The sequence below is a fragment of the Tenrec ecaudatus genome, chromosome 5, assembly GCF_050624435.1.
Source record: "Tenrec ecaudatus isolate mTenEca1 chromosome 5, mTenEca1.hap1, whole genome shotgun sequence".
Taxonomy (NCBI): domain Eukaryota; kingdom Metazoa; phylum Chordata; class Mammalia; order Afrosoricida; family Tenrecidae; genus Tenrec; species Tenrec ecaudatus.
Window position 1 is genome coordinate 161,792,224 of NC_134534.1, and position 13,357 is coordinate 161,805,580.

General features: G+C 43.4%; 1 protein-coding gene across 1 annotated transcript in view; it reads right to left on the minus strand.

Annotated features, from left to right (window-relative positions):
- PLRG1 (pleiotropic regulator 1) overlaps positions 1 to 11,638 on the minus strand; it is a 38,093-nt gene extending 26,455 nt beyond the window's left edge. The window contains 2 exon segments of the mRNA XM_075550903.1: positions 9,914 to 9,980; positions 11,525 to 11,638. Of these exon segments, the coding sequence (XP_075407018.1) occupies positions 9,914 to 9,980; positions 11,525 to 11,638 (181 nt within the window).
- Positions 11,639 to 13,357: the final 1,719 nt, after the last annotated feature.

A 13,357-nucleotide genomic window follows, 5' to 3' on the forward strand; every position in this document is an offset into this window, starting at 1 on the left:
TTCCTGTGGCAAGTTCTCAGGTAGATCTTTTGTACTACAATTGCCACCAATTGATTGGGCTGACACGTGTAATCCCCTTTGGATTCTGCAATGGTATGATGTCAGTTAGGAGCCTTGAAGCAGGGCTATTAAAAAGCACATTAAACATGCTCCTTGTTGTAAGATTTATGCGAGCTTATGCTAGAATAACAATGGTGCAGGGGTATTTGTTTGAAAATGAAAGGGTTATATGGTCTTTGTAAAATGAGGAATTTAGTTTTGGGGAGGGGCAGTGAAATGGTGATTTATTTTTTGTTTATGTTCCTATGAATCCTTTGATATGTCAACTTCTGTCACTAAGTCTTAGGACACTTGTAATTTCTTGAGTCAACCAAGATGAAATACACATGGCCTCAAATAATTTATGTCAAAAACTCAACTGTGCGACAAGAATGCTGGTGCTTCTTGCAAGATTAGCATAAGAATTGATCATTTGGTCTGTACTAAATTATAGGTAAGTACATTTTGTTTGCAGGAGGGCAAAGCTACAATCCTCTCAATAACATTTCAGAGTAGATGAGTATTTCTCTTGGTTTCATTTTTGCTCCATGAAGGAACACAAAATGTACATCTAAAAAGGTTTTGATTATTTTCCTGGGTACGCTATGCTAGATCTGCTGTCTGGATGAGAGACATCCTCTCTGATGGGTGTGTGTAAATCTAAAATCTTCACGTATAGCACCCTCATTAAGGAAAAGAGCTGCTTGGATTTTGGGATATGGTTAGAGAGTGACTGTAGTGACGTTTGCTTTCCTTCATACCTTACAAACAGAAAACATCCCAGGACTCTAACCCATCCACTGTCCCGGAGTGGATTCTGACTAATAGTGACCCTGTAGAATGGAGAGAATTGCTCCAGAGAATGTCTGTGATGAACTCATTTGGGAACAGACAGTCTCAACTTTTGCCTTCAGAATTCTGGGGCTAGTTGATTTGAACTGCCAACCTTATGGTGAGTAATCACATGCTTAACCCCCTCTACCTCCAAGGCTCCTTCCTAGGACTCTAGACACATGGCATTCTTAGGTTCTTTACATTTCTGTCTCTTCCCCTGGCCTCTGGGCTATCCTAGCCCCGGGGCCTATTTTACTCATCAGTCTATTCCCTGGTACCCTAACTCTGGGTCTGGCTTATGCTGCAGAATTTGCAGATTTTAAGTGAATCAGGGAAGTTCATCCTTCTGCAGAGAAAGAAACTCTGGCTAGTGAATTCAATTATTGCTGAGAGGTCATACTCAGGAGCAGAGCTGGGCCTCCATCTTTTAAAAGCACGGAGAATTGGCACTCCCTGACGGCAGGCAGGTTGATGTTCCTTTCACGCTGTCAGCAACCAGGAAAGGCACACCCAAAGAAACACCCCGCTGACAACACTTCCCATTGGTTACCACAGCTCGATTTTCCTGAGAAACTTAATTCATGAAACTTCTTGGCATTAGTGAGTCTGGCTAATGACACTTTTCTACATCATTGAAAAATCAGAGTATCAAATGAATAGCATATACTCATTTTCTACCTTGAGAACATTATTTCAAATAAAATCAATCCGTTAGAAAGGACACATATTGCGTAGTGCTACTTCCACGGGAATATCTAGACACGCTAAGCTTATAGACATCAGTGTCTGTGGTTAGCACAGCAGCAACTGAGGGTGAAAGGAGAGCTCGTTGCGCAGGGAATACCGTGCTTCTGCTAAGCGCAATGGTGGAATATGGAACGGATACTAGTGATGCCTGTGTGACACTTACCGTCACTGGATGGTACCTATCGAATACTTTGAAATGGGAAAAAAATTAGAAATGAGATACAATGTATCATTAGTTGAACACGTGAAAACTCATCAGAAGGAAAGGTGCTGGCATGCCTTGATCGATCACATGAGACCCATAGAGTGAAAAGCCATTCTCAAAGGGCATTAGGAAGACAGAGCATGAGTAACCCAGAGAGGTTGATGGGCGGGCATTGTAATTAATAGATACTCACAAGGTGTTCGGTATTGGGATGCTCACGGGGAAGAGTATTTGATCAGAGAAAAATGGAATCTCTTATTCAATGTCATTTCCTGTTGATCTTCACGCAAGGAGCTATCTCCTTACAGTACTTAGGTTCTTAACGTTGGCTTTCTTGAAGGTAAATGTAGATGTTTTGGAGAATATCCATCTCTGAGATCCTTTAGAAAAGAAAATTCATTAGAGGGGCCATCTGGGAATCAGAAATAATAGAAAATGGAGTGATGCACTTCCCGTGATTAATTATGCATCAGGAACACATGGCTCGGTGGCGTGGATACAAGCCTGAGGAATACGAAAGCAGAAGGTCTCATTTCTTAGCCTCCCAATGGCACCAGGCTGACCTTGGGAGTAGCTTCCTCAGTTTATTTGTCTCTAGAATGGAGAATGCTGATTTGATTGAGAGATAATTAGATGATTGGCAAGATAAAGCCAGAAGACGCCTCACCATATGTCAGAGAGGAGCCATGTGACCTTCAAGACTTCACTTTCTAGCCCCAAGCCCAGCTATTCCTAGGGCATCATAGAATTCCACTCCACCCCACCACGCTTGCTCCTAGCTCCCCAACACGCTTCCTCACAGAATGTACTCGTCTTACCGTGTGTCCCGCTGAGTTCCTAAGAGGTCAGAGGGGAGCAGTTGGGTTCGAGAGGACAACAGTATAAGCAGAAGGGAAGGAACTTCTCTTCTCTTGCACACAAACCATACACACATGTAGACAGACATACAACCGGCAGTGCCTTATGCCACTTGTTGGAGTTTTTGGTGTTGTTTCTGGAGTACATAATTCACCTCTCTTACCTTTTCTATTTGTAAACCAAAAAGTAGCAGAATTTACTTATTTCATTCTCTAAGAATGATGAAGTTTATTTTTAAAAAGAACTTCCTTAGAGAGTGAAGAAAATAAAAGACCCAGAAAAAGTAAAATTATCGAAATCTACTCTCACGCTTGTTAACACCTGAGCATTAAGGGTAAGTCCTATACAGCTGAAATACCTCGACAAGCTTCCTGATATCTGACCTCTTGTCCCTAAGAGGATACCATTTTGTTTCCTCCGGTGACATCATAGCAGCATATTTTAGATCTCTGAGTGGTTGCACTTGATCTCTGCGGAGCTGCTGGGACCCCGTGACTGCTCCCTAAGCACGGGTCTCAAGGGACAAAAGCCTTTCCCTAAGTCCACCACTGGGCATATGGTCTGCCTGGGCTGGCCCAGCCTGCCTGTCTTCTGTCCTTCTAAAGGCATCTGTGGGTTTGCACCTCTGTCAGTCACTGTCTCACCCCTTCTCTCTCTATGGGCTTACCTTTTTATTCATGGTTTATTGAGCAGTTTCTAGTTTTAAACCCGCTACATATATATGACATTTTCTAAGCTATCCCACTGGAAGTCACCAACAGACAAAAGAGGGGAAGAGAGGGGCAAGTGCCATCTTCACAACAAAATGAGGAGACATCTGTAAGCCTGAAACACAATCTACAAGGGAAAGCTGCCGAAGAGCATGAAGGGCAAAGAAAGGCTCAGGAGGACTTTTCGGGAGGACCCCCTCAGCCGCAGACTCCAGGAGATGCAGAGAGAATTGTCCTCCTCAGGGTGGGGAGTGGGGGAGCACGAAAATCATTTCTTTGGAGCAGAGAAAAACAATGATCGGGCAGGCATAGGCGTTTCTCTGGATGCTGTTTGGCATAACATCTCAAGGAGCAGACAAGATAGGGGACAATAGAGGAATTTGGTTGTGAGCTATTTTGATAAAGCATCATAATGTTTGGTGAGTCAGGGGAGAGTGAGATCATTCTGTGTTAGCAGCATTGAAGTGCTCTATGAAAACTGATGGAAGAGAATTAAACGAAATAAATTTACCCATACAAGTAACCTTAAACATAAAGAGAATTTCTACTTGTTTAGAACATATGCCACCATCAAAGAGCGTGGCATGAGAACTCTGCTCATTCAATGATAACTGCTATTGAAAAGGTCCATCTGAAGCCCTCAAATGAAAACAAAAGGTATTGAGCCGATAGGGTGATCAGATAAAAGAGGAAAGCTCCTATTTGAAAAATAATGATTTGAGATAATCAATAATTGTGATCGAATATGTCATCATGAACTTTAAAAATGAATAAAGTAATCTATCCACATAAAACAAGAGCACAGGTATAAGACGGAAGAGCTCATTGTAAAAAGCCAGGTAATAGAACTGATAAAGGCTGTCAGAATCCCAGAAAGAGTTGAAGTAAAATGTAAGATTATCACAGAAAGTCAAATGGAAAGCCTCAAGAAGTGCTTCTGCAAACGCTCTCAGAAACATGGAAGCGAAGACTAGGGGAAATGAGCAAAATGATATGGAAATTAGGGATTAGCACACCTGATGGACAGTAATGACAGAAACAAAATCTCTATACTGGTATATCCAGAGGAGGAACCAAAGTTGGTATTGACCCTCCAAGTTTTAAAGTATATAGTTTAAGAAGACTTTCCAGGATTGGAAGGAGAATTGAACACTGAAAACATATGACCCTATAGAATGATCAACAGCGAATGAGTGCTACTGAACTTTTTGCCCTCTCTCCGAGCTGCATTGTTGTGTAAATAATATCCAGTTACTTATGCTTTTAATCTGTACAAGTCAACAATTCCTGTATTGTGGTCCAAAAATCTGTCCTATGCTTTTATGTCCTATAGAAAAATCTGTAGAGTCAGTACGTGGAATAATAATTTCCTAGTCCTAGTGGATATGAATTGGGCTACCATCACATGGTCAGCAGTTAGAAACCGGCCGCTGGTATGTGGGAGAAATATGGGGTTCTTCTGTTCCTATAAAGAGTTACAGTTGCAAAAATTCGCTAGGGCACTTCGACCCTGTCATATAGGGTCATCATGAGTTGGCATTGACTCGGTATCAATGCGTTTTGTTTTTGAGAGAGGCATGGCAGGGAAGGTTGGGGAAATTGGGGAATTGGGGAATTGGGGAGCCAACAAGAATAAGTCCAAGAAAGAAGAAAATGTTTTAAAATTGATAGTGAAAATGATTGCACAACTCTTCTTAGGATGATTGAACTTTTGAGTTGTATGATATGTATTATATGCCAATAAAACAATTTTTAAACAACTAAAATTAGAGAGGGAAATTTTAAAAGGAAAAGCAATAAAGAGGTTTAAAGATTATATATGTCGCACAGATGGAAAGAGACGGCTGATACGGTATAAATTAATTCAAAGGCTGCTTACCCAAATTCCTCTTCTTCCATTTAACTAAGAAGTTGCCTCATAAGTGCGACCTCATCTATAAAAAATTTTCCCAAAATCCTACTGGAAAAGAAAATTTCAGTCTTACAAATGATGTAAATGTATAATAGGAGGAATTAAGGGCTAGACATGTGATATGAGCCACTCAAGAGCTACAACAACTATTCATCCTTCAAGTTTCTAGCTGGCCACTTGTTTCAATACTGACTACACTTATCTCAGCCTGTCCTCAGAGTGCTCCCTTTTTCTAGCTAGTTGGTTCTATTAAAATTGTAGGGTATTTGATGGTACAGAATATCTATGTTTTTCATTTCCACCATGGCATTCTCCATTGAAATATATTGCTGTGGTGATTCACTACTAGATGCCTTTTAATGACTCTGTAAGTTCTCAAGCACATAGGTAGACGTGTAGAAGTAGCTCAGATGCTCAATTGGAACCCGCTTAAACTTACTCAATTTGTTTGCCTTTGGATTGCTGTGTTCATACCTCAGTGGCACAGAGTGGATTCCGGTTAGCAGCCCCGTGGGGGAGGGGAGAACCAGGCCATAGGTGTTCTAAGCCTGTAAATGTTTGCAGGACTAACTAGCCTCGTCTGGTCCCCTCTAAGCTGCTGGTAGGTGTGAATCACCAGCCTTTGTGCTAGGAACTGCGAGTTTTAACCACTGTGCCACCAAGATGCCTATAAGTTACACTGTTCTCCCTTTAATTGTCCTTGTCCCGGGAGAAGCACTATTTGGAAGTTACTGGTGATATCAAACTTGGGGAAAGTTTTATTTGTGCTTATTGTACTCATTTCTCCATTCGTATTTAAAATAATATCCCTTTATAGGGCTACATTAAACAGACATCGCAGTATGCTATATAAATCATAGTTTAAGAAAAAAGGAGACTTGGATTTTTGTTCGAATCTCTACTAACTGTTATGTGACCTTGGATAAAAATTAAACGTCTCCTACTGGCTTCTTCCTGTGCAATGTGACCAAGTGAGACTATATCATTCATCCTCCTCCCAGTGCAGAGTCTATGCTGCTACCAAGAACAATAAAATAGAGTATCCTGTAAGAGGTTGGGCAAAGGCTCTGTGGTGTCTGCTCTCCTGGTTCTCCTGTGAAGCTAAATCTCCTGACCAGCTGCACGTGTGGTACAGCGATGAGTGATGCCACAATGGCTGCTGCGGAGTAAACCTGGGCAGTGGGGGCGCTAGAACCGCTCCGATGTTTCTCAAGCCATTGTGTCTCCCATGACCTGGTGTCATCCTAATGAATGGTTGCAAGGAGCCAATTAGTCACTAAGAATGAAAACCTCCAAAGAATGCCGAGCTGCATTGTCTGGGCACTTGGGCACCTCCCATAATGTCTTCCAGGGGGAGAGGAATCCCCTTTGGAAGCAGGGAAATCCTGTCTGTGTGGCCACAGATTGAGATGAAAAGACGACTGCTCTGAAGAATGTGAAGGAAAGCGCATGGATTCTGGGAGGACGGGAGCCTGCAGCCCTGGCACTGCCTTTCCCCCAATGAGGCCTCCATGGATGTGGGCACAGGGATAGACCTGCTTCCCTGTGGCCCATCTGAAGAAGAAGGAGTCATGTGTCCACTTTTGTCTTCTTAAAATACTTTAGTGGAGGGCTCTTACAAATCTTATGACAATCCATCATTCAATCGTATTAACCACAATTGTGCATATGTTGCCATCACCATTTCCAAAACATTTCCTTTCTACCTGAGCCCATGGTATTACATCCTCCACCCTCCCACCCTCATCGCGAATCCTTGATCAATGATATATTATTGTTATTTCGGGTCTTATACTGACATTGCCTACCTTCACCCACATTTCTGTTATTTGTCTCCCTGGGGGGAGGGCTATATATCCAAACTTATAATGGATTCCCCTTTCTCCCTCTTCCCCCTTCCACCATCCCCCTACCCTCATGATACCGCTACTCCCACTACTGTTCCTGAGGTTTTATCTGCCCTGAATTCCATGTGTCGACAGCTCTTATCTGTACCAATGTGTGTACTCCGGTCTAGCCGGATTTGTAAGGTAGAACTGGGTCATGGTAGTGGCGGTGGGGGGGGGGGGCGGGAGGGAGGAAGAGGAGAAAGGGGGAAGCATCAGGAACTAAAGGAATGATGTGTTTGAAAAACAAACACCCCCTTTGTCATTCCGATATCAGTTTATTAGTCAACACAAAGAAAAACACATGCTCTGTAGACAAGGGTGGACTTAGTTGTGCACAGTTACCTTTTCACAGTAACACAAAGTTTTGTTGTTACTGTTGTTTTCTCAAGTCTCCAGTCAGCCTTCTCCTTTTACAGATGAGGACTTAAAGTCCAGTCAGATTAAAGAGCTGCGTACATTCACCCAACTTGTGATATAAGAGTGTTGGTGAAGTAGTGGGTTTGAACTAGGCTGTGAACCACAAGGTCAGCAGTTGGGCTTCACCAGGGACTCCATGGGAGAAAGAAGCGACAGTGCTCCTGGTTCCGAGGCCCTGGAGGGCAGATCTGCTTTGTTCAGGGCTGGAACCGACTCAATAGCAATGCGTGTGTTGTTGTGTTTCTGTACCGTGAGTAGAGTACGATGAGCCAAGATCTACTAGCGCGGGGTCTGTGCTCACCTAAGCTGCCAATTCAGCTCATCACATTCTTCATGTCTACCACCAGAGGTTTTGCCCAGAATTAAAGTAGAAATGAAAGTATGAATTTGGCCTCAGTTTCTTGGCAGTTTAACCACCGAGGAAAAGAATGCACCCAGAAACAGCCTTTCCTTAGGTAGGCAGGGGTTCAGTCCTGACTCCGTATAAACCTACTGTGATTTGGGTAAAACACGCTCCTGACAGGATTATTTGTGAGAGTTAAATTGGTTAGCATATAATGTGCCTACCACGTGGGGGTGCATAGTAATTCTTCTTTTTATTATAGCTTCCTGTAGTCACTGGGAGAAAGATGGGGCTTTCGACTCCCCTACACAGTTACAGTCTCAGAGACGCACAGGAGCAGCTCTGCCCTGTCCTCCAGAATCACGCTGCACTGTCTCTGACTCCATGGGAGTGAGTTTAGTTTTGATTCTGTAGTCACTAGAAGGAGCCCTGGTTATACTGAGGGCAAAGCATTGGTCTGCTTCTATGAAAGGTCAGCAAGTCAAACTAACCATCCCTTGGCAGAAAAGAAGATGAGGCATTCTGCCTTTTTAAAGACTTACAACTCTGGGCGCACACACCGAGGGAGACCAGTGCCACCGGAGGACTGGCCACAAGCCAGGAAACCAAGAAACAACCCAGCTATCAACAGGGAATTGATTGAGATACCCAAGACCCTGAGTTGGACGTTTGGCCTTCATTACTGAAAGGAAATAAATATCTGTTATTCAAAGCCCTCTCCCACGCCCCACCCCCACAGATGTGCACCCTTGGAAACTGGAAATCCTAAAAAACACAACTCCACTCTGCCTGATGTGGTCTCTAGGAATTGGAATGAACTCAACAGCAGGGAGCAGTCACTGTGGGATTGAGTGCCTTCATGACACAAACTGAGATCAGAATTCTAGAGGAAAAACCTAATGCACTATAATAAAGCGTTTGCGTAATGGGCATCTGCCAGATACTTACAACTCGGCTCAAACTCTAGGCAGGTTTCTGAGAAGTTTTGCCAAATGGAGAAAGAGGATTGGCTAGTCCAGTGAAGATACAAGTACAGAGTAGCCACATTGAAAACCAACGGAAAGTTTCTAGTGCCACCAGCCACCCGAGAAAGGCTTTGACGACCTTCGGCTGAGCAGGGTCAGCAGGGGAAGCCTGGCAAGATGAACAGGTTCCTGTTTCCTGCCGACGTTTGTGGGGATGAACATTCTGGTCTATGATGCCTGAAGGACTTGCTTGTACTTGAAGGAACGAGACAGTTCACAAGCTGCTGCGGGGTCAACTCTAACGCATGCCCCTGCGTGTGTCAGAGTAGATATGTACTTCATAGAATTGTTTCTGGCTGTCACCTTTCAGAAACTCGTCCCAGACATTGCTCCGGGAGCCTTTGAAAGGACTGGCACCACAAACCTTGCTGTTCCCAGTGGAGCTCAATCATCTTCTCTACAATGACCTCTTAGTGGGGACTATGACATGATATATGTATAAACACCAGTAAATAAAAAGATGAATCTTGATCATCTAAAAAATTGTTTAAAACACGAAAATAAAATGCCCATGCTGGCCTTAAAATGGGAAGGGTCTTCGGAATTATTTGTCTTCTGAAACAATAAATGAGTGCTTTGGGGTCTCTGGTTTGCTGGCACTTCAGTTTTCTGGTCCTCGGTTTCCCCGTGTATCAAAATGGGTCGTCAGTCTGTCTCAAGTTTCTTGCAGCTCGGTTATTTTTCAATTCCAGAGAGCAGAGACTAAAATGCACAGATAACTAACGGACTTGGAGCCAGTGAGGAGGTGGCTGTGTCCTTAATAAACACCACATTCATGAGCAACCTTGCTGCTTTGAAGGCACTTTGAGGTCAACAGTGGCAGGTCTGTGGGGACGGGGGTCAGCATGTGATTTATGTCTATTGCTTGCGTTGAATTTGCATGCATGAGAGGGGCCCATTCAAATGTGTAATTGCAAAAGTCTGTGAGAGATACCCGGAAAACTGTTTCGCAGATATTCCCTCTCATCAGCATACGTAAATTCCAAGTCTGCATGTAGTCCCTAGGGAAGAGGGTGAAGAGACAAGAACTAATAATTACCGGACACCTACTGTGTACATTATATGCTATGAAATAATTATAATCCCATTTACCTTCACCATAAATGTTGTTACTAGTTTCCCATGAGTGATAAAACAGTCAATACTTAACTTGACCAGAAAGATTACAAAACCCTTGCCCTTCCTGCCTCTTTGAGAGACCATGGAAACCTTGGAATCTCACAACATAGACATCACTATTTCTTATTTCATTCTATCATCTGTGACCTTTCTTTCATCCGGCTACCTCCCTGTGGTCATTTCTGGTATTCCCGGTCTTCGCCCTGGTAAAGTCCACTCCTTGGTTCTGTTGCAACACTGAAAAGTGTGACTTCGTGGCACAATGACTTACAGACCTCACACAGCAAGCTACAATTTTCAAGTTTGCCCTATTAGCGAGTCTCATATTTTACACCCGAATGGGCTCTTTTGATTCACACAAAGCACGTTCACTTCTAATTTGAGTTCAAAATTATTTGAAGACGCATTTTCATCCTCATTTTATACTCAAGGAAATTGAAAGAGAGTGGACCAGTAGTTTCACAGTGGTACATGGTTAGCAAGTGGGCAGGTGGGAATGACTCTTCTTGGCTTCATCCTCAGTGCCCTGTTCATGGATCTGCTAAAACAATCCGTGGAGAAACCAGGGGCTGAACCTCCTAACTTAGAAGTGTCCCCCTTCTAAGTGAGTACAATAGCACAGGTACTTCTCCAAGTGACTGCCTGCTGGAGAGTCTCTGGAGAATTTGGCATGCATGTAGACAGTGATGGCAGCACTACTTCTGGACACAATCCAGCTCATGTTCAACTAGAGGAAGAGAGTCAGATTTCCCCATCCATGCCTACTGTTTACTAATGTTTATCCTGAAGGTTCCTAAAACAAACTCCTCCCTTTTGTGACAACTTAAATAGTAATCCATCTGAAAAACAACAACAACAAAACCAATCACTGCCATTGAGTCCATTCTGAGTCAACAGAAACCCTCTGAGCCAGAGTAGAACGGTCTCTGTGGGTTTCCCTGATGAGATATAAATGCCCATCTCCAGGAAAGCATTCCAGGGAATGGCTGGGTACTAGAAAGACCTATGTTACCAGGGAAGCGTTTCCTCTCATGACCTTTGGGACACATTGCATACAATAGTGTTTGGCAGCAGAGTAGGCATTTAATTAAAAGTGGTTGGAAAGCTTAATTAATGGATTAATTAACTAGTGGTGGAACCTTAAGAAAACCTGACTCTACTTGTCTAGCGTATGGTACAAAAGCACTGAGATTCTGTGTGCATGGAGAAGGTTTCTTTGGGTGGCAAATTGGAGCAGGAGATGTAGGTCAGTGGAGCAATATTTTGGGACTACTACTGGGAGACATGTCACGTGTTGCTTTCGTCTCTGCTGTAGTAGAGTACACTCACATACGATTTACAGGCCTCTTCATGTCTGCATTGACTCAACTCAGCAAGTGCGACTGGAAGGTGAGTCACAGACACAACTTGCTTTAGGGCAACTGACGCATGTCTGGCGAGTTGTTAGGGGACGTAGCCTCTTGTTGGGGCTCTGAATGGACGTTTCTAAGCACAGGTGACACATTGTAAGGCGGTCGGACTCAGTCAAACAGGACTTCATCGCGTCTGCAAAAGGCAGCCACTCCTTTTCCGGGAGGACTGGAAGGCAGTCTATAAGAACAAGAAGCTTCTGCGTGGTTGTAAATCGGGAAGGGTGTGCGTCAAGGCTGTACCTTTCATATTGCTCAATCTGTAGGTTGTGTAAACAATTCAGGAAAATGGACTGTCAGAAGCGGTTGCAGTAACTGGGCTGGAGGAAGGCTTAGTAACAACCTGCTCTATGCAGATGGCACTGCTCTGCTTGCTGAAAGCAAAGAGGACTTGGAGCATCGATTCACGAGTAATCCCGTGTCTATTAGAACGCAATAGAAAGAAGACTCAACTCCTCACAACGCACACAATAAACAACATCCTGATAAAGAGACAAGATCGAAACTGTCAAGGATTTCATTTTACCTGGACCATAATCAAAGCACAATGAAGTAGCGGTCAAGAATTCAAACATCATATTGCACTGGGCAAACCTGCCACACAAGATCGCTTGCCAGACTTATAGAGCAGAGATGGCACTTGGAGGACTTGGGATCTAAGCGACGACGGTATTTTCACTTGCATCATAGACATGTGAAAATCAGGCAAGAAGTAAGAAAATCTGCAGAAGAAGTGACACGTTGGAATTTTGAAGTGAGTGAAGGATATTAAATGGATCACAAACTTCCAAAAGACCCCACACATCTGCCGTCGAAGAAGAGCAGTCAAAATGCTCCTTACAAGGAAGGTGGAGAGAATTTGTTTCATGGGCGTAGGACGTCCTCTAAGGCGAGACCAGGGCCTGGACATCGACCTTGGTGAACCAGAGGGTCAGCCCAACCAGGGAGATACTCGGTGAGATAGACTGATGCTGTGACTGCACAATGCGCTTCAACTTAACACAATTTTAAGAATTCAACAGGACCTGGCAATGTGTCGTTTGTTTCACATAAAGTGGCTATGAGGTGTACTCGACTTGTTGGCACTTAACAACAACAAAAGCAGGTCAGGGAGTTGAGCTGGATCGGAGGTTTCTGTCTTGGTCTAAGGTTTAGAAGCAAGAGGGAGTAGGGCCTGGAGCAGGAGAGCTATGCAGGAGAGTGCTCCAGCACCCAAGAGAGGCACTGGGGCGGGGTTTTCCCATCAGCAGAATTCCTTGAACAGGCATGTGTTCCAAACGGAAGGAGACACTGACATCTGCTTCTGGAATTTGTGGCCGAGGACTGGGTAGTTTCCTTATCAATTTTGTCACCCTTACAAATAAGAGCACTTTGGGACGTAGCTTAATCTGACCTTTTCTTAATAATGCACTAGCTCTAGAAAGAGTCTCACTAAGGAGTGTAAAGTCACCTTCAAACCTTCCTGTTTTTGCTGAAAGGTTTCCTCTTGATAGGGAATTAGCTCTTAGAATGTTTAGAAAGACGTGTGTATTTTTACATCTTTTTGGATAATAATTGCATTTCTATTAACAGTAATATAATGAAAATAATGGGATGTTTTCCTTATCTGTGGTCAAACTATGTTTCCACCAAACCTAGTTTTACCTTCAAAGCATATATACTTACATATCCCATATTACTGTTTAGGAAATACATACACGCACACACACACACACAACTCATGTTAAGGTTTAGGGCTTATGATGTAAAGTGATGCATGGAATCCCAAACTAGAACTGAAGCCCAACATTTTTCCACCTTGTGTTCAGTGAGCAGAACTGCTCTCAATCCCATTAGGGTGACAAAGAAAG